The 21,442-nt window shown below is 43.0% G+C and overlaps 1 protein-coding gene across 3 annotated transcripts in view; it reads left to right on the forward strand.

Moving 5' to 3' along the window:
* Positions 1-999: 999 nt before the first annotated feature.
* Positions 1,000-21,442, forward strand: part of KIF13B (kinesin family member 13B) — a 119,182-nt gene continuing 98,739 nt past the window's right edge. For all 3 annotated transcript variants that reach the window (XM_083858067.1, XM_083858069.1, XM_083858068.1), the window contains exons 1-2: positions 1,000-1,108; positions 12,142-12,235. In XM_083858067.1, coding sequence (XP_083714193.1) covers positions 1,054-1,108; positions 12,142-12,235 — 149 coding nt within the window. In that variant the 5' untranslated portion in view covers positions 1,000-1,053. The remainder of the gene's footprint in view (positions 1,109-12,141; positions 12,236-21,442) is intronic.

Consider the following 21,442-nt stretch of genomic DNA (forward strand, 5'->3'; position numbering starts at 1 on the left):
CAGCCACCCAGGGGTGGAGTGGCAGGGTCTGGAGTGATCCTGAGCTCCCTCCACTCTATAAATGCCATTTTGGCTGCACACCCTCACAAATCCCTCTATTCTGAAGGACTCCACATCCAAGTATACAACACCTGGGTCCCTCACTTCGGTATGGACATTGAGGGGCTGGAGAGTGTCCAGGGAAGGGAACAGAGCTGGGAAAGGGTCTGGAGCACCAGGAGCAGCTGAGGGAATTGGGAAAGGGGCTCAGCCTGGAGAAAAGGAAGCTCAGGGGGGACCTTGTGGCCCTGCACAACTCCCTGACAGGAGGGGACAGCCAGGGATGGTCGGGATTTATCCCAGGGAACAGGGATAGGAGGAGAGGGAACAGCCTCAAGCTGTGGCGGGTTGGTCATTAGGAGGAATTTCTTCAGAGAAAAACTGGTGCCCAGGAAGTTCCACCAGAACATGAGGAAGAGCTTCTTTCATGTGCAGTGACCGAGCTCTGGAACAGAAAAGGGTGTGGAGTTTCCCTCACTGGGGATATTCCAGGACTGTCTGGATGCAACCCTGTGCCGCGTGGTCTGGGATGACTCTGCCTGAGCAGAGGGTTTGGACCAGATGACCCGCCGTGGTCACCTTTAAAATGACCAATTCTACGATTCTGTGCTCAGACATTGGAAGGGGCTGCCCAGGGAGGTTTGGAGTCCCCATCCCTGGAGGTGTCCAGGATCACCTGGACATGACACTCAGTGCTCTGGTTGGGTGATGAGGTAGTGATGAATCACAGGTTGGACTCGATAATCCCGGAGGTCTTTTCCACACTAATTAATTCCGTGATTCAGTAACAGCCTGAGGGCTGAGGGGAAGGACTACATCTCCCAGCATGCACCGCGGCGGCCCGTCGGTCGCTGAGGGGGCGTGGCGTTTTGCAATGCACGCTGGGAGTTGTAGTCCAGCCGGCATTGGACCGGCGCGGCGCCTCCCTCCCCGGCGCTCCTCCCCGCTCCGGCTCTCCCTCGGCAGACGGAAGCCGGGCAGGGACGAGGGAGCCGGGGAGGCTGGATCGGCAGGATGGGGGACTCCAAAGTGAAGGTGGCGGTGCGTGTCCGCCCCATGAACCGGCGAGGTGAGACTCTTCCCTTCTTCCTCAGCATCGTCCTCCCCTTGTCCTTCCCGAGAGCGGCGCAGGCCGGGGGTGCCGCTCCTTGGGGACAGGTGGGGACAGGTGTGCCCCGGTGGGGATAAATCGCTGCGTGTCCCTGTGTGCTTTATTATTTATCAGGAATAAACACACCCCGGATAAGGCACAGGCGGGTGTGTGGCCGCAGCCTCGCTGTGCTCACCCCCCTCTCCCAATATCCCTTTTCCTAAACCTTGCCTGGGGTTTTTATGGCTTTATTTTTGCCTTTCCCGCTCCCCCCCCGGGGAACAATCCTCTCCGCACCTCCTGCACCTGCTTTACAGCCGGTTCCTGCTGGGAGAGCGCTTCCTTCTTCCTGCTTTGCGGGTTTTTTGGGGAAAAAATGCTGCTTTTTCTGCGTTTTGCCCTGTGCGGATTCACCCCGCTGCTCTCCAGCCCTCGGTGCTCGATTTGGGACGCTCTGAACCAAATGACAGCGACACAAGGACAGAAAACAAGCAAGAAAATACAGAAGAGGAAGCGAGAATTGACAAGAGAATTTTTGTTGTTGTTGTTGGCTTTTTTTTTTCTTTTTTTTTTTCTTTTTTTTTTTTCTCCCTCAACGAAACTTGCCTAAGGGTTATGTTAATCAGACCGTGGTCTGGGCAGCTGTTTAAATGTTTATTGCTTGTCTTAATTAGAAAAACTTGTTCTGGATGATGAGGAAGTGAGTATGAAAAGGCAGCTTCAGCTGGGAAGGTGAAGAAGGCAGAAATCCAAGAAAGTGTTTTTTTTTTAATATCCCACATTCTCACAGGAATAAGCCAATAATTCCTTTTGGGGAAAGGGAATCCAGTGAAGTCAGTTTAGTAGTTGAAGCAAAAAAAAAAAAAAAAAAGGAGAGGAAACCCTTTATTGTCTACATGATCTCACATACAGTATCTTTTTAATTCCTTTCTACTAAAAAAAGGGTTAAAGTGTTGAATCCAGGGATTCTATGCCTGCAAAACGTCAGCAGGGGAATGTTCACTGAGTTCACAAGAGCTCCTGAGTCCCACTCCTAAAACAAGAGCTGAAGTTGATGTCTTTACAGCCTGATGGTTCAGGGAAATTTGAGGATATTTTGACCAAAAGCTGCATTTTGTTAAACTTCAGGTTTAACAAACATTTAAACTGAGGAGGATCCATCCTTACAGAGAATTGGCTTGAGGAGGTGGAGTGGGAGTGTGGAGGAGTTGGTGGGAGCTGGGAGAGGAGCTCAAAGGTGGTGCCTGGTGTGGGTGACAGATTTGAGCTTTCCTCTTGCTCATGTCCCTTTCCTGACATAGATCATTTCCTTGGCTGTGCCCCAGACGTCTCCTGACTGCTTGGTGTTCCTCACCCCCCCCGGGGTTAGACAATAATTCAGGTTGGAAGGGACCTCTGGAGCACGTCAGAGGAGATGAGGTTGTACAGGGACTTGATCAGTGAAGTTTGGAATCTCCAGGGGTGACTAATGCACCTCTCCCTCCCACAAATAATCCTAAATCTGTTCAGCCCCGAGTTTGTCCGTGTGTCCCTTTCCAGTAAAAGTAATCTAGAGGAAATCTAGATTGTATCTTGTTACTCCCTTCCATAGAAATATCCTAAGTTGGAAGGGACCCACAAGTCCAACTTCTATTTGTCTTTTATTCTGTATAAACTTAAAAAAAATGTTATAGAGAGGATGACTCCTGTCAGGAGGCTCATCCAGGAGTGAAGGACTTCAGAGTATCAGTCCTTGATATTCATCAGAGAGAAGGGGGGGCCTGAACCCCTCACTCCTGGCAGTTTGCTGCTATTAAACATCCTCTTATTTGTGAGTGATGCCTAAATCCATTTAAGTCTAGCCTGGAAGATCTGTGTCTTTGTCTTCCTCAAACAAAATGTCCTGGAAGTGTTTTCTTTTCCAGTTGTTTTGGTCAGGTCTAAACACCTGATACCTCCCTGTGGTATTTCTGATGCACCTTGAATTTATAGAAACAAATAGTGTTACCAAGGCTACAGTTTTTCTTACCTATTTAATGTTAAATTTAAGCATTTGTGCAACTGATTTTCTGAAGAGTCATCCCTTTGTAAGACTTCTGTGGGCTTTGCTATTTGTTGTTAAGCTTTGAGGCAAAGAGGCAGCTCTCCTGGAAGCTCTTTCATACACACATTTTGTTCTGAGCAGTATTTGTATGGAGTTCATGGGCTTTGGACCTGAAGCAAGTATTTGTTTTCTTCAGGATCACGAGTAATGTTCTTTCCTTCCCTCTGCACCGAAGGGCTTAACATTGCAAACCTGTCAGATGGCTGAGACTGTGGAAAGTTCAGCTTTGAAATGTTCTCAGTGTTTACTTGTGGTGGTGGTGGTTGTCTTTGGTGTTTTGAGTTATGAATTTCTTAAGGCGAGGGTTTATTAGGTTAATAAAAGTGGTGTGCTTGACTGTTAGGAGTTTTTACAGCTCATAAAAGTATAATGGGTTCCTTGGCTGCATGGGGAAGGGATTTGTGCATCAAATAATTGGTTATTTATAGCACTCCCATTTCAAGGTGTTTGGATTGAGGGTCCTGCTTCGTTGTCATACAGAGGGGTAATCCATAAACTCAGTTTACAGCACTAATTTTTAGTGAGGGGAAGCATTTCTAATTGTACTTGAGTTTATCATTTTTATTATTATTATTTTTGGCATCCAGGCTATTTTATTTTGGATCTTGCTTCAAATTAGCCCTCAATTCTACCAAGCCTGTGTGGAACCTTTGCTTTTATAAAAATGCTGCTGTGCCACATCTGAAGTTGGAGACTCTCCTGGGTGGCAACTGGGGTGTCCTTTTTTACATCCCTCCTGCTTTGCAAACTGGGATCTCGATTAACAGGCTTCTATGAATTAAATAATTCAGCACTGCTTTGTTAGATAAGGCTTCTTGGTCTTTTATTTTCTTGGCTCTGTAATTCACTGAAGTATTTCCCAGTGCACTGCGTTATTCAAGTGGGGGTTTGATAACAATCAGGAAGTTCTTTTGCTGCTTTTTATTTAAGAGTTGCAGTGGATTTCCTCTTATGAGTGTCGTGTTTGACTTCTCTTAGCAGATATTCATCATATTTCATGTAAATACAAATCTCAAGCCATGCCATGAAGCAAAACAAATGACAGCTGAAGGCTTTTTAATTAAGATTTTTCTGAGTGGAATGCTTTGTTTTCAGGTGATGTTTGGGTACAGGCAGTACATAAATATTTTAAGTCACTGTGTTTCCTTGTGCTTTTGAATCAGTTCAGTGTTGTGTTAAATAATGCTGATAAAAGTTGTTCTGCTTTAAAAAAGAACATGGCTTATGCTCAAGGATATGGCTGGTGACACTTAAACCAGTTCAAACTGCTGCATCTCACTTGGCTCAATACTTCTTGAACAAGAAAGGCAGGAAAGCAACTGCCTGTATTCTGGCAATGCTGCCAGATCAAACTGTCCTAGGATTGCAGTGTAAGAGCTGCAGCTCCAGTTTAAATATCTGGATTAAACTGTTCTAGGATTGTAGTGTAGGAGCTGCAGCTCCAGTTTAAATATCTGGATTAAACTGTTCTAGGATTGTAGTGTAGGTGCTGCAGCTCCAGTTTAAATATTTGGATTAAACTGTTTTAGAGCTGTAGTGTAAGGGCTGGAGCTCCAGTTTAAATGAATGGATTGCCTGTAAATACACATTCAGGTATCTGCTGTATTGATATATATTTATCCAGACTATCAGTGTTCGAGCAGGGATCTTCTCATGCTTTGATGCTAAAGGTTTCTGTTTCCAGTGCTTGTGAAGAAGGAATTTGCTTCTGTATCTGTACAATCTTCTGATCACTCTGTCAGATGGTAATTTTATATCCTCCTACTCTCCTTGGAGGAGATTCCCAACCACTTGAAATGTTTTTTGGGTTTGAGGTGAGGAGGTGGGGTTTGTTCCTGTGCTCTTGTTTGTTTGTTTTCACGTGGAAATTACAACAGAGACGGTTTATCTATAAATTGGCATTTGTGCAAGCGGGTTTATAAGATTAATTACAGTGTTAGAGGGTGTGAAATGGCACTTGTATCCTGATGGCAACGTGCAAACCACAAGGCTTTTCTTCACCATTATCCTTGTTCATGCACGAGTGCCTGGGAGTTTGGAATATTTCCTGGTGATGCTTGATAAGGTATAAAATAGTGTTTGGGCTACGAGCAGGATTAACCTTGAGATAAGATGCCAAATGGGTAAAGGATGCAGAGTTAATGTTTCATCTTGTGAGGCAATTTTAAGAGCTCCTAGGGTGCTACAGCCTTACTCCCCACAGCCAGAGACTCCAAAGTGGATGTCACAAAGGGATTTTGGTGTTAATTGCACAGCTCCAAGTGCAGAGGGAGGTTCCCTTGCTGCTCTGGTTTCAGGTTGGCTGCTCCTGCTGAAGATCAGATACCCCTGGAACAGCTCTGCCTTGGCTTCTGGGTGCTTGGTGGCAGAGAAATCTCAGGCATTTTATTTAGTTCCTGTTAACTGCACAGTGTGGAACTTCCTGGGAGCTCACCAGAGTCCCCACACTGATTTATTCGCTGTCCCCATGAGCCCAGAGGTGTTTGCAGCAGCAGAGCTGGCTCTGAGCAAGGTCCATGTCCAGATACATGAAGTGCCTTCACTAAAGGTCTTTGGGGAAGCTCTTTCCTGGCAGAAAATAAAGGATATAGAACACGATTTCTTTTTTAGCATCGTGACAACAGGGAATTAACATGAGAGGGCACCTTGTCTGTTCCATGTGAGTTTGAGTTGACTTTCCCCTCGTGGATGAGCTTTGATAGTGTCGTGTGCCCTTCCAGATGGACTCGTACATAATTAATGATCTTTAATTGCTGCAAACTGAAAATTTCATGGCTGACATTTGAGCAGTTCGTATAACAAGAGAAAGCTTGAGAGGTGCCTTCGTGTTGGTAAACATAAAGTACAAATAAATTGCTATATTTTTGTCAGAATTTATCACTGTGTCTTGCAATCAATTCCCTAAAAGTGCTTTGACTTTTTTTTTTTCCATATGAGCCCTCAGCATTATCATGTATATGGAAGTTATTTTCACATTCACTCATCTCCTCAGTTAGTTTTGCCGTTATTTGTTTTGGCTCCTACGTAGCAAAGGGCAAAGAGAAAAGTCACTCTTGGGAAACAAATATTGGCAGGGAAACTTGAGGACTTGTTGTCTTTGAACTGGCTTTCACATTGCTTTTTCAAACAAAAAAACAACAGAAAACCCCACAAACAACAACCTATTTTTTTTTTAGTTGATTTGTGTGATAAACAAATATTTTAAACATTTCACAGTGTTTTTGCCATTTTGCCACTTGCTTTTCCAGACCAGGAAAAGTATGAGAAACTAATTGTAATTTCTTATCCAATGCAATTTGACGGCTCAGGCCACAACATTCCAGGTCTAACCTCCAAGGGAATGTTAATCTCCTGAAACTCTACTGGCAATTTAAAATATAAAATTTCTATCGTCTGTCTTCACAAGAGATTATTTGAGCTTTTGTATTTGGGGCCAATTTTGGCTTATGAGCTTAGGGGAGGCACTTTAAACCTTTCACTTTTTATTTGTTATACTTCAGTTGGCTTTTCCAGCTTTTGTGAAGCTCTGCAAGGCCAGTTGTTTTGGTGCCTAGTGACTCTGTGGAGCTTGAGGCTCATCTCCAGAGGGTCCTGAGGTGTCACTGAAGGTGCAGCTGCCCTAAATCTGGTAGTGGGACCAGGAGGAACCTGAGACAACTTTTATTTGACCTGTCTTATAACATCAGGTTCATGGCTCTGTTTCACTGGGGTTAATGATCAAATGGTTTCTGAGATGGCTGGAAATTTGTCAACCTTCGTAAATTAATTCCTTAAATTGAGACCTAATAGAAAAACTTATATGGAAATTAAAGTTCTTGATTAATTGGGAAGTGCTTTCCCTTAATTCATATAATCATGGCATAGTTTGGGTTGCCAGGGACCTTTAAGCTCATCTCATTTCACCTTCTGCCATGGGCAGGGACACCTTCCACCATCCCAGGCTGCTCCAAGTCCCATCCAGCCTGGCCTTGGACACTTCCAGGGATCCAGGAGCAGCCACAGCTTCTCTGGGAAGCCTCTGCCAGGGCTTCCTCACCCTCACAGGGAATAATTCCTTTTCAATATCCCATCTATCCCTGCCCTCTGGCAGTGGGAAGCCATTCCCTGTGTCCTGTCCCTCCATCTCTTGTCCCAAGTCCCTCTCCAGCTCTCCTGGAGCTCCTTTAGGCACTGGAAGGCTGCTGCCATCTTATACAGTGTGAAAAAACAGGGAATGTAAAGTGGAAAATATGGAGAGTCACATAATTTGTAACAGACCTTTCATCTACCCTGGATGTGGTACTAAAAGCTCTTATTATGCCATGCCCCACCCCCCCCCCCCCCCAACCATGAGTTTAAAACCTTTAATACCCCCTTATTTGCTGTATCATTGTTCATTGTAAGAATTTTTCAAGCTGCCATGCAAAAGCCATCTCTTAGGATCATTTTGTTTGGGTCTGAAGTGCAGTGACCTGCAGTGGGATGGTTTTAAGGGTGGCTTTGGAAACTGCAGTGTCACCACTGGCAGTTCAGGTGTTTTTGTTGTGCCACCCGAGGCAGCCTCTAGAGTTGGGTACAAGATTATCCAACCTCTGTTGACAGTAGCTGCAACCACTCCATGAAAACAGTTCCCTGCCTGATCCATAAGCAAAGACAAAAATTTCCCAGAGGTGAAAACATCCAACATTTTCCAAAACACCTCTCTCCTTTTCCTCCAGGATTTGCACACACACTCCTTGTCTCTGTCCCAAACCTGATTAGTACAATTTCAAGTGGCACCTTTGCCAGTGTTTCCTAACTCTGTTGTGGAAAATCTGCTGTGGTGAGTTTATGATTACCAGACATGTGAGGGATTGGAAATTCCTGCCTGTGGTGAGAATTCAGTGCCTGCTGGATCCACCATTCCTTGCAGTGCTGGGCTGCTCCTGGCTTTGCTTTTCCAGCTCTCTCTTCCTTGCTGACTTTCCCACCTTGTTTGAAACTCACTGAATTTCTTAGTGAAAAAGCCCAAAGTGTGTATGAGAAGTTGATTATTTTGCTTTTATCAAAGGCATTGTAGTAATTTAGGATTTACACAAATGTGATGTCGGCTCTGATTTACTCTGAATCCCAGTTTTAGAAAAGTCTTGTGAGGAGCTGAAAAATCAAGGAAAAGGAGAGTGGCTTCCTTCAACCTCCACCTTCCAGTTTCACAAGTGAAATAAAAACTCATCCAAGGAACTCTCTTGGACACAACACTTAACAATTATTCTTACACTCAGCCCAACTTTGCTTAACACTTCTACAGCTGTGAAATGTAAATGTGGAGATGTGACTCAGGTACGGTGTTACCCTTTTATTATGGATGTCACAGCTCTCTTATCCTGAAGCTGTGGAAGAGATTTTCATTCTCTGCAATAAAAGGTTCTTGATGTTGAGAGTTTGAGGTTTTAATTCTTCAAAGAGGAGTTATCTGATGAGTTTCTTGATTTGATGAAGCAAGTGAGTAGTTGATTGTGTTTGCTTGGTAATGACTGAAGGTAGAAGCAGGTTAGCAATGATAATAGGTGAGATTTTATTTCTCTTTGAGGTGCAAAATTTGGGCTAAATCTCCAAAGTTTGACAGTGAGCCGCTTCTGTCATCTTTTCATTTCATCTTTAAATTCTGAATTTCATGCTGCCTGAAAAAAACACACCTGGAACAGTTGAAGAAAATAATACCAAACTTTGACAAACTTAGATTCTGTACTACAGGACAAATTAATTGGGGTGTTTGGATGTGCATCCTTATGATCTTATCTTGGTGCATCCCAATTTTGCCTGTTGTTCAGGAGCAGCAAGTACCCAGCTCACCTGGGAGACACTGAAACTAGTAAAAGTAAGGGTGGAGTCCTTGTGTGATCATATCCAACAGAGCAGGCAGATAATTTGACTATAAGGCCAACCTGCTTTAATGATATTAAAAACTTAATGAGGTGGAAATGATGATGATATAAGTTTCAGCAGTGGCTCATGTAAGATTCATCTCTCAGTTTACCAGAAGCATTAAAGCATTCAGAAATCTGCTAAAGAATGTAATGGAGCCAGAATTTAAAGAAAGTGAATGATGTGCTGTTCAGACAGGATTTAAACTGTTTCTTCAGCTGAAAGGAGAGTTTCCATGTGAGCCCTTGGCCAAGGTAACTGGGATAAGCAGCCTTAAGGCTGTCTGGATCCAGACCCAGCTTAGAGGCTCAGTATAACTGTTTCCTAGGGGTTTGTTTCGTGTTGACACCATGAACTGGTGGAGCAGTTCATCTCTGCTGGGACAAGGTCTGTCCCAGCTCCTCTCTTCCCCCTGCACAGGTCTCCCCACCTGTTTGCATGGCCAATTTCAATGGGCTGATGGAGCTTTCTGTAAGGTCTAAATACATCCATTTTTCCAAATTGCAATTTCAATGGGCTGATGGAGCTTTCTGTAAGGTCTAAATACATCCTTTTTCCATACTGAGTGGTTTTCTGCTGTTGAAGTAACTTGAGATGGCTCACAGAGGATCTGCTGAGCACAGTAGTTGCAGAAGGTGAGCAACAGGCACAGGAGGGAAGGACTGGAACCTTTCTGTTTGGAAATAGCTGCTGGTTTGGCTCAGCACCTCTTCCAAAACCGTGCAGCACACCAAGGTGAGGGGTGTGAGGGTGATAATCAAGCAAGGTGTGTTGCACAGGACAAATTGGCTCTGAATCTTTTTTCTTGCAAGGATACTTGGTTTTAAGGAAGTCTCTTATCTTGCCTGTGTTTCTTAAGGGCATTTCACAAAGAGAGGTTAAATGAGCACTGGTAAGATGGAGTTCACTGGGCAGTCACAGATGCAGAGCTTGCCATGGGCGTTCTCTCTCAAGAGCTGCATTTAAAAAAACGTGGCAGAAACCCTGCTGCTTGCAGACCTTATGCTTTGCATGAGGCAGGTAAAACCCTTCCTCAGGAGCTGGGAAAAGCAGGTCAGTGCAACAACACAGAGTGTTAATCACTAACCAGCCAGACCAAGATAAAGCGCCTTGTCGGATATGGGACGTACGAAGAACGTGGTTTCATCTGAGCAAGCATGTGTTGCATATTAATGATAGGTAAATTGGCTTTCAGGGTGTGGGGAGAAATTAAAATAAACACTGGCTGCTGGAACTCGTCTGGTTCTTCCTCCTGCAGAAGCACAGTGTAATAACAGAGGAGCAGTTTTGCTCAGGAGAATTTCAGTTTCATGTGAGTGATCTCGAGCTTTGGCTTTCTTTGCTGCATGTCAGGTAGCAAAAAGGCTTTAACATTTCTTTCCAAAAACGTTCATGGAAGAAACTCCCTCTTATTGTGTCACTCATCAGGAGAGAGAAGCCTGCAAGACACTGTGCAATAAGATCTGTGGTCTTCCTGCCTGAGAGATTTCCAGACTGAGTTTATAAGGTGCTGTGAGGTGAAAGAGCAAGTACAGGTGACTGAGGAGGAAAGAGCAGAGATGAAGGAGGATGAGGATTATAATTACCATGATTAGACACTGGCGTATTTGGGTGATTCAGCTGAGGTGCTGAACCCTGTGTGGAGGTTATTCGGTGTAGCCCCTCGTCATCCCGGCGTGGGAGGATGTGAACAGTGTGTCATGGCCATTGAATCAGCTCTTGGGAGAACTTTCCAGGGTTAATGTCCCTGTGCAGGGACTTGTTTGTGTCCAGGCTTCACATCCTGGGTGCTGTAAGCAGTGACTGAGGGTGTGAACAGTGGGTGTGTCACGGCCATCAGAATCAGCATTTGGGGACACTTTCCAGGGTGGGTGCTGTAAGCAGTGACTTTGCGTGTGAACAGTGTGTCATGGCCGTTGGAATCAGCACTTGGGGGCACTTTGCAGGTTGGGTGGTCTAAGCAGTGACTTTGGGTGTGAACAGTGTGTCATCGCCATTGGAATCAGCTCTTGGGAGAACTTTCCAGGGTTAATGTCACTGTGCAGGGACTTGTTTGTGTCCAGGCTTCATATCCTGGGTATCTGTAACAGTGACTTTGGGTGTGAGCAGTCTGTCAAGGCCATTGGAATCAGCACTTGGGGACACTTTGCAGGTTGGGTGGTCTAAGCAGTGACTTTGGGTGTGAACAGTGTGTTACAGCCACTGGAATCAGCTCTTGGGAGAACTTAGGGTTAATGTCATTGTGCAGGGACATGTTTGTGTGCAGACCCCACATCCTATAGCAGCAACTTTGGGTGCAGACTGTGCACCCAAACTCCATTTGTCACTGGGTGGATACCTTGGTCTGCTGTCAGTGTTATCTGAAGCTTTTATTTTGCTTTCCCTGCCTCTAACAGCCAAGAATTCTCACACACTCCAAACATCCTCATTACTCATAGTCCACATCCCACTGCTCAGCGTCACTAGGGAGAGATGGACTTGCCTGGAGCCTGTGGGGGAAGGACAAGCCCTTTTCTACGTGCTTGCACCTAAATTATTTCTGATGGGACTTGAATTTCTGCGAGCAGGTGCCCCAGGACTGACAGCTGGCACTGTATCACAGCAGTGGCCGGGGAAAATGTGCTGCAGATGGCAGGGCCAGCTTTCCCCGCCAGCCTCCGAGGCATTGAGGGAGCAATAAGAAGAGCTGTCAAAGTGGTACCAAGCCTAAATGGTTCTTTTTCCCCCCAGAAGAAATTTCATACTTCACACTTGTGTATGCTGATTGTCCTTCAGTGAAACCCAAATGCTTTTTTTTTTTTTTTTTTTTTTTTTTTTTTTTTTTTTTTTTTTTTCTTTGAAAAGAGTTGCTTGCTTTAAAGCTGGACAGGATCCATCCCGTCAGAATATCCCTAGAAGTGGAATTTGGCAAAAGTCCTGTTTCTATTCTCTGGCTGATGGGTGGCTGTCAGACTGCATGAATAAATTTGGTGTCTGGAGGAAGTAATGGTGTATATAATCCCAGTGCTTTAGGAGCAGCACTTGACACTCTCTCATTTCTTTATAGAGCTTGATCTGCATACAAAATGCGTGGTGGATGTGGATGCAAACAAGGTTATTCTTCATCCCGTAAACACCAACCTTTCAAAAGGAGATGCCAGGTAAGATTTTTGAATCGGGAAGGTCAGATTGCATAAATTAAATGTGAGTCTAACAACTAAGAAATGTAGGCCTTGATGGAAGGCTTTCAGTTAAAAAATATCTATTCTTTCTGCAGTGTAATTGCCATCATTCATAAAATAAGGCTGATTTTTACCACGCTGGGAAGTTGCTTTGAAAACCTTGTGCATTTTTTCTTGCTCCCAGCAATGTGTTAGTGGTTAATGAGTCCATGAACTTTATGAACTTTATTTTTTTTTTTTTTTCTCATGTGGTGCTATGGGACAGGAGAAATTTTAAATCTTCAGAACAATTTGAGCAGAGCACTGTTTGTCATTTGGGAATAAAATTCATTTTCACAGTTGTTTTCTTATAAAGGGTCACTGTGTAAAAAGGTGAAGGGGAACATTCTGGAGAGATGTAGTAGTTCTAGGAGTTTTTTGACACTGGGGCATTCCACACATCAAAAATCCGTGGAGAAGTGGCTGAGGGTAGGGACCAGTTTGTGTCGGAACTGGCATTAATCTGTTAAATTACTGTGAAACTGAAAAGTCATGTAGTAAGTGATAGAGTTAAGCTTGTGATTTCTTAATTTACTGCTTGATGCAAGGGGAGGAAATGAAAAAATACATGCATGAAACAAAATAGTGGTGCAGGAAAAGGCAAAACCTGTTGCTGGATGTCTGCAGTTAATCATCTGTTTCTGGGGGGGGAAAAAGGGAAGAAGTCTTAAGGGTAATAGGAGAAAAATTCAGTTAAACACATAGAAAAGCTTTGTTTAAATTTTCATGTGATGCTGAGCTGTGTATCAGGGGTTAGTATTCATTAACTGATCTCTGGTGATTTCAACTCCTCAAACCCAAGTGCTAGTAAAAGGAGAAGAACAGAGATCACCAGGTGCAATATTTACCTTCTGTTGTCATTAGCTGAAAGATTTATTACAGACAGTGGGACTGCAGCTTTAATAAGTTACTTAAAACCAAACAGGCTGTGTGTGTTTTTGTTTGTATCGATATCCTCCTCCAGGAACATGTGCATTGTTCAGCTGCCAAAACCCTACGTTGATTTGAGCCTCTAAAAATGGCAGGAAATTGAGATTCTCAGAAGCCAAGTCAGCCACCGCTGGATTAAAAAACATTCCTCGTAATTTCTCTAAAATCATGGCAATGAAATGCCTGGTTTATAGTCCCTAATATGTGTTTAAAAATGTTCATGGGGCAGCCACACATGATGCAAATCGTGTCCCCTTGGCAGGGGAGGGCTGGGTTGGCAGTGGCTTGGGGTCCCAGACAAGGTGGTGAGCTCAGTGTGAGAATCCAGCGCTGGAGCAAAGAATGCTTCATTTGCATCCTCACAAATGGCCATTGCTAATCTAAGCAGGAAGCATAGGAAATTTATATGGGGTGATTTAATGGAAGAGGGGAAAGTGGAGGCCTGTTAACTGCACTGTGGGTTTGCCTGGACACGGTGAGACAGATCCCAAAAACACGAGCTGGAGTGGTGAGGGTTTGGAACAGGGTTTTTTTGGAACAGGTTACACCCCTGAGAGGCTGCTGCTGAATTGTCTTGGCTTCTGCAGCTCCATCAGAGGAATATTAAATATCAGCTCAAGGAAAAGGTTGGTTGTAGTTGCAGTTTTTCTAAGACTGGGCTTAATTTATGCTCAGGTTCTGCTTCTGCTTCCAAATCCATCAACTTCACCTTCTGTTACAAAATCAATTCCTTTGGATTTCAGACTTTTCTGGTGTCTCAAGTGAGCTGAAGGAATTCTGGCAAACCTTGTAACTAAACAGGGAAAAGAGAAGTAATTAATATTGTAAATACACAGTTTAGGTGCTTGCAAAGCGCAGAGCAAGTTTGAAAACCTCCAGAGCTTTGCTGCATTTCTCATTGAGATGCCAGGATCAATTTAGGAGCTGGGAAAAGAATTTTAGAAATAGAATTCTGTGCTGTCACATCCCCACTTGTCATGACTCAGCCTTGCTCTGGCAGGGAGTGACATTTGGAAAAACAACCCATGACTTTTGGATTTAAGCTTTTTCTTTTTTTTTTTTTTTTTTTTTTTTTTTTTTTTTTTTTTTTTTTTTTTTTTTTTTTCCCAGCTTCTCTCCTCTCTGGGAAAAACCAAGCCTGGGAGATGGGGAGAAGCAAATAAATCCCCCATTTTGAGGTGTGTGGGACCTGAGTGTTTCATAGGGCAAATTGTGTCCCTGTAATTGCCACTGAGATGTTCTCAGGCCTTCAGAAAAGTGTCTGTAGCTCTTTCAAATTTGGCATTAAAAATTAAGGAACGTTTTGAAAATCTGGGTGATAACTGGTGGACCTCACTTTGTCTTGTGTCTACAAACTGAATGTATTATTTATACAATTCTCCAGAGACTTGAGGATTAATAAGTACATGTAAAAAGTCTCTTTTCATATGGCTGAAAAAAAAAATAATCTGATGTTCTCCTGTTATTCCTTAACCAATAAAAGACCTTTCCTGAGCTGGAGAGAGACAGCAGTTCTTTTATTGAGCAATCCTTAATGTTGTTGTGCAGGTTTCAGTAACTTGATCACGTACAAAAGATCAATTTTAAAATCCATGGGATGACCTCCAGCCTGGGCAGGCTTTGCTATTAACCTGAGGGGGTGGCTTTGGTTTGGGTGGTGGTTTCTTGTGTTAAAATTAAAATTACAGTGTGTGGAAATGCTCACCCTTTCCTTCAGCTGCCTTCACAAAATTAATAGTGACAGATCTTGGAGTTCTGTCACAGATTTCCCCAAATGACCTCTGTGAATCAAAACCTCCCCCCAAGGATGTGTGGAGCTCCAGGGATGGATAATATCATTAGCATGACTTGTCCCCTCTTTTGTTTGCCTTCCTGAGCTGTCTGCTCCCTCTGCTCCCCCTGTTGCAAAGGTCAAGGCTGAAGTTTCTTTATCAACTTGGGATTTACTCTGTGCTGCAAAGATTACTCACAGCATGGGAATTAATTTTTTGGAAAATCTCCAAATTGACTCTAATTACTCCAGGTTCCTTTGTAGCCTTTTTATTTTTTTTTTCTCTCTCTTAGCTGTCAATTTGCTCGTGGTATAATTTTGTATCTCCCATACAAGACCTGTTAAAAAAATTGAATTTTTTTCCCTAACAGGTCAGACAAAGGAGGTTTATTCTCCCTTACAGACATAACTGTAATTGATGTGTAAGTGATATGAGCTCAGAGATCAGTGGTTGTATCAGTCTGGCACAGCCCTGTGAATCAGTCTTGGTATTTGTAAAGCAGAGCATTCATTAAATCTGCCCAGCAAACCACCTCTGAGCCTTTTTATTAAGAGAAAATGCTAAAAAAAAAAATTAAACAAGTGCTGACTTCACTGTACTTTTGTTGCAGTTTGTGGTTTCTAGCTGCTTTCCCTCTTGTTTTGCAGAACAGAGAGGTTCCAAAGACTGGCACAGGGTAAAAAACTCTTCCAAGGAATGAGTGCAGCTAACTGGAGCTGACAAGTGTGTTAAACCAGGCTGGGTTTTTTCCTCTTCAGCTATTGTAATGTCTTTATAATTAGTGTTTTGTAGTAGATAATTCAGTAATTGAGGATCTTTATAAAGATTTATTTTTAAGGTGTCTATTTTTGGATTTAAACCAGTTTACTTTTCTATGCCCACACAGGTTTTTTTGCTCATCAAGTTGTGGTGCTTAAACTCAATTTGGTTGTTTTTAAGGAGTTCTGGAAATTGGGAGGGGGGGTATGTTGTTATCTTAGGCTTGAGGATTTTTGTAGCCTTTCAGCAGCTGAGCTCAGTGATTTCTGCTTTGATGAGGAACTGGGTGAAGCCCAAATGTATTTTACATAGGAAAGAATATTTTTAGAAGATTCTTCTGCCATTCCAATTCCTGTTTTCTTTCTGAAACATATGACAGTCCTGAAGAAGGTTGTGAGGAGATGGAGCTTGGAGCTGGGATGGTGGAAAATGTCCCTGCCTGTGGCAGGGGGTTGGAATTGGATGAGCTTTAAAATCCTTCTAGCCCAAACTATGATTCAGGTGGGTAATAAATTGCTGATTTCAGATGGATGGAAGACTTCAGGCAGCAGTTGGGTTAAAATGAACAGCCCAGAGTGTTAAAGCTTTCCTGAGTTCGCCTTTGGACTGAAGTTTCTTTCTTCTTACAAAGCTGAAGAAGCTTTTAATCCTTTATAAGAAACCAAGATTAGGGCCAATTCAGACAGAACCCTGGCAAAGATTTAGATACTGAGAAAATGCTACCAGAAAACAAGAATTAGAGTCTCGAGGACTGAGCAACATTAGTTCACTCTTTTTGAAGGGGTGTAAGAGCAAAGTGGAGGAATGATAACAAAACACATACGACTTCAGATTTAGAAACAAACAGATTGATGGCTAAAAACTGGAATGGGGCGTTCTTGCAAGCCCACACAAGCTCCCTGTGCTGTCAGCCAGGAATCCAGGAGCATGTGGGGAGGCAGGATAAGCTCCTGCTTGGCACAGCCTGAGCAGTTACACAAGGCTGGGTCTGCCCAGAGCAAGGTGAAGCCGCCTTTCACCTGCCTGGGGTGTGTGTGGGTGACTCCTTAGGTGACTCCAGAACTGCCCTTAAAGCTGCTAAAAGCTGGGAATAAGTCGTGACTTAGCAGCTCTTGCTGTTGGGGGTGTGTTAAGAGACCTCGAGCTCTCTCAAATCAGAATGGGAAATGATGATTTCAGTGGGGAAGGGCATGAGTGGTGAGGTGGCAAAACAGCACCTAAATGGGTTTCTTGTGCAAAAAATTATAGGTAAGGGAGAGTGTTGATATTGGGGTAAAAATACATTGAGTGGAAAAATAATTAGAAATTTAAAAAATACCCCTGTGATATGACAAAGTGTATATATATATCACATATTTCAGTGAGCTATGCAAGGAATATATGTGGAATGATAAGCAAAAAATCCCAGATAAAGAAAAACTGGCAAAAATCAAACACATCGTGATCCTGTTCACTGCTGTTGTACATTTCACAATTTTTGCACACAAACATCCATTTGCCTCACTCACAGAGTCGAGATGCCTAGAAAGGAAATGCTGACAGGGTTATCTAGATGTTCTTAATTGTGTAGATACATAGATGAACTGGAAAAGGTGACTGGCAGGAGTAACCAGGAAAAATTGACTTCTCAAAAATAACTCATGGCAGGAGGAGCACGTTGGGGTGCAGACTTCACTTCCACCCTGGGAAAGGGCCATGCGTGATCAGAAGAGGAGGCAAAAGCATGAAGGCATTGCTATTTATGGAACTAATCTGCAGAACTCCACACTCCCAAGAAAACAGGCAATTACTGCTAGATAGTCATGGAAAAATGCCCACACTTTCTTGAAAATCACCCAGGAATCCTGCCTGATGTTAGGCAAGAACCGCTTGGAGGGTTGTCTCATCTCAGGCATCTGTGTCCCCAGCTGTTCCTGCATTTGACTGAGGAGTCTCAGCTGTTGGACACCACCAGAAATGGAATATTGGTCTCACTGAACCATTTGCATGCTGTGCTACGGTTGCTATTTGACAGCAAAGCAGTTTAAAGGGAGAAATATTCCCTTTGAAGATGGGTGAAAGCTAATTTGCTTCCCCATATCCTTCCTGGCATTGTATTAATTCTGTATCAACTGCTGGGGGTGGGGGAAATTCAGATTAGGCTGTTGCATTAAGCAGGAATGGCTCCCCTGGCTGAAGTGTCACGCTGGTGCATAAAATCCTGAGAATGAGATTTCTGGGTTAGATGTAAGCTCAGCATTGTCATCCAGGGAACAGATCTGTGCAATGTTTTCATGTTCCAGGAAATTGGGGAGGCAAGGGAGTGTGTGTGTATTCCCGAGGCTGAGAGCTGACATCCAGAAAAAAAAAAAAAAAAAGGGAAGTTTGCCCCCTTTTCGTATCCAAACTGGTGGTTTGGGGCACAAAACAGCTCACAGGAAGTTCATGTTTGCAAAAACAGCACCATGAGATTTTCCTGCACTGCCAGCTTGGCCTCTGTTGCATCCCTGCTCAACTCTTACAAGCATAAGCTTGTTCTGTAAAATTATAGTTGTTTCTGCTGGATTTTATTGGTTACGGAACAGCCTAAAGAAGTTGGAAGAGAAGGGGGAAATAAGGCTAATTTAAAATTGACAGAGTAATTTAAAAGAGTGAATGAAATTGTAGTGAAAACATTGCTTTTTCAGTCTACTATCAAAGCTTGTTTTGTTGGAAGTGGTATTAAACCTATAATTTGGAGGTGAACTTGTGCTGGGGTAGGTTTAGGCTGGATATTAAGAATAATTTCTTGACTAGGAGGATTTCAAGCATTGGAAGGGGTTGCTGGAATCCTCATCCCTGGAGGGATTTAAAAGTTGTGTGGATGTGGCACTTGGGGACATGGGGCGGTGCTGGGAGGATGACTGGACTTGATGGTCTTAGAGGACTTCTTATAATTCTATGTGCATTAAGTCATCTGTTTATCTCAAAATTCTCTTCTGATGCAAAAATTGTATGACTAAACACTTCTGATGAGTTTTTGCAGTATACCTCGAAATTATTTTATTAAAAGTGTCCTGGGAGCTGCAGGGCTGGCACACAGGGCTCTGCCTTTGCACCTCCCCAAGCCTTGGCTGCACAGAGGAAAAAATAATTTGCACAAGGAGGTGAAGGCTCACCACATAAAGTCCTTATCTCGTGCAAAATTGAGAAGTGGGAGTTCTGCCAGGAGAGAAGGGGGTTGCTGCCCTTCCAAGCTGTGCTTTTGAGGAAGTGTTTGCTCCAGCTCACGTGCTCTGACTCTGAAGTAAAAGTGAAAATCCCAGACAGAAACCCTTCATTAATTTTTGTGATGGGTGAAAAGTAAACAGAAGTTTTGAACTGTGCTCGTGTGTGCTTAAAACAGAGCTGTAACCTATTTTGTATTGCTTAAGTAAATAAATGATGAGACTCGTGTTAATGATTTCTTGCATAGCTGATTCCCTTCCCATCAGCTTGGTCACACCTATTTACATCTACTCTTTTTTATGGCAGACATAGTCAGAGCTAATTAGGGTTATCTGTTATTTAAAAGCTTCGTGCCCATGTGGCAAGTGAAAACTGCTTTCACATGAGTCATATCCTCCTGAAGTGAGAATTGGGTGGCCATGTCACTACTGGAATCATCCTTGTCCCACCTCATATTCCTTGGATGAACAGCAGAGACTTTTTTTTGATCTTGCTGCTCATTTGACCAAGTTGGTAATAGCAACCTGTTGCATTTGAAGGAAAGAAATAGATGAAAAAAATAATTTGTTTCACATCAATCGTGTGATCTGAAGTACAACCCTCAATTTGTGCTTTATTGATTCTTAATCTCTGGTGCTTTCTCTCCTTAAAATCCAAAACATTTATAAAGTACCTCAATTCTTCAATAAATTGAAGGGTTTTGCTGAGCAATCGAGCTGCAAGTTCTGAAATACTCATGGATTATTGATTTACTTGCAGACAGCATTTGGATGTTGGTGGTGATGATTGTTCAGCATCCAGCCCTCCAGGAAAACTCCTCTGGAGCTGGGAAAGGCTTTTGCCTGGGATTTCTCCAAGGAGTTGGTTGATTTCTGCTGCAAACAGAAAGTTAACCTTCCCACAGTGGCATCCAGCAGTAGGGGCCACTTCCCAGAGCTGGGTTGTTTTCTCAGAAGAAACCTCAATTCAACCAGAAAACAAAACCAAAACCCTTCTTGGTGCCATGTTGAAGCTATTAGAGTGAATGTGTTTAATATTTGGGTGGAATGTAGCTTTTATTGAGCCATTTATGGTGATTTTGAGGGAACTGTCTCAACAGTTCTGGTTTTCAAGCCCACCTGTGTCTGAAGCTTTCAGTTACAGGTTGTTGAAGCTTTGAGGAGACTGTGAAGTTTTGTTTTCTTGACTTGTTAAATCTATAAAACAGACAAATTCTTTTGTTTTGCAAAATGGAATAGGAAAACTGTCAGAGTTTGTTTCCTAAATTATATACAGGTGTAGGATGAAGAGTAAAGAAAAGGAGAAACCTCTTAGTATCTTACAGTCATTGTCCTGAGGACACTTGAATAAGTTTTCAGAGTTACTTGAGTGCATCAGTTTGAGGTAATTTGTCCTTTTTTGTTGTGGTGGTGTTAATTTTAGGATGGTACTGTTGCACTTGATGCTACCTTACACTTATGGGCTTTATTCTGATTTTGTCACCAGCTCTGTAAAGTCTGAAATAAAGCTACTGAATGCAGAGGAACTTGTTTCTCTGTGTGTTTGTTACAATAAAATGAGAAAATTGGAATTGCTGTGACACCTCAAGATTTGCTTCAATATTTGATGTTCTTCTACCTATTTGAATTTCAGTAGATGAGGAAAAAAAACACAACAGGCCTGTTTGTTCTCCACTTCCTGTGAGGAGAAATCAACAATCAGCATCTTGTAGGTATTTCTGCTTTCTGTTTTCCATGAGCTTGGTCTGCAGGAATGGAAGCATGAGCAGCACCCTTCCCTCTGCTGGGAATGCTTTTCCTTCCTGGAAAGAAGCTCTGGAAGTCTGGTTGTTTATGGCCTCCTCCTAAAAGGAGCACTAAATTTTGTGTTGTTGCAGTTTTGGAAGTACCAAACCGTCTTCCTTTGGTTGTAATTTGCATTAAAATAAGTTGTGTCTTTATCCACTCGTTTTGTTTGGAGATTCTGGGGATATAAATCTGGCTGTGGGATGGGCGTTGCATTCACTGCTCTGGGATTATGTGAAATAAAAGGACATTTTAATTAGTGCTCGAAAGTTCATGGCAGCTTTGATAAGCATAAGGTTTGATAAGCATATACTGCCTTACATAACTGATTATCCAGTTGGAGCTCCTTTGAGGAGAGGAGCAATCAGGCCAATAGTGATTTTTTTTGGCTAAAAGAAGAGGGCTGGACATGAAGGATATTATGAGAGGAAGGATGGACTTCTCTACGAGCAGTGGCTCCACGAGGGGATTTAAGTTTTAAGTGAACTGCAGATTCCTCTCTTCCATTTCAAGCCTCTAAAATAAATCTAGCATTTTTCCCATTTTTTTGGTTGATATCTAGTCCAAGAAGCATTTTACTATGTGGGAGGATGGCTTTTTATTGTTTGAGGAAGATGGGGGTTTGGTTTGTTTTTCTTGTTATTGTTGCTGTCTTGGGGTTTTGTGTTAGGGGCTTTTTTGGCTTTGTTGTTTTTTGGTTTTTTTTTCCCTGGTAA

The sequence above is a fragment of the Zosterops lateralis genome, assembly GCF_965231275.1.
Source record: "Zosterops lateralis genome assembly, chromosome: 3".
Classification (NCBI taxonomy): domain Eukaryota; kingdom Metazoa; phylum Chordata; class Aves; order Passeriformes; family Zosteropidae; genus Zosterops; species Zosterops lateralis.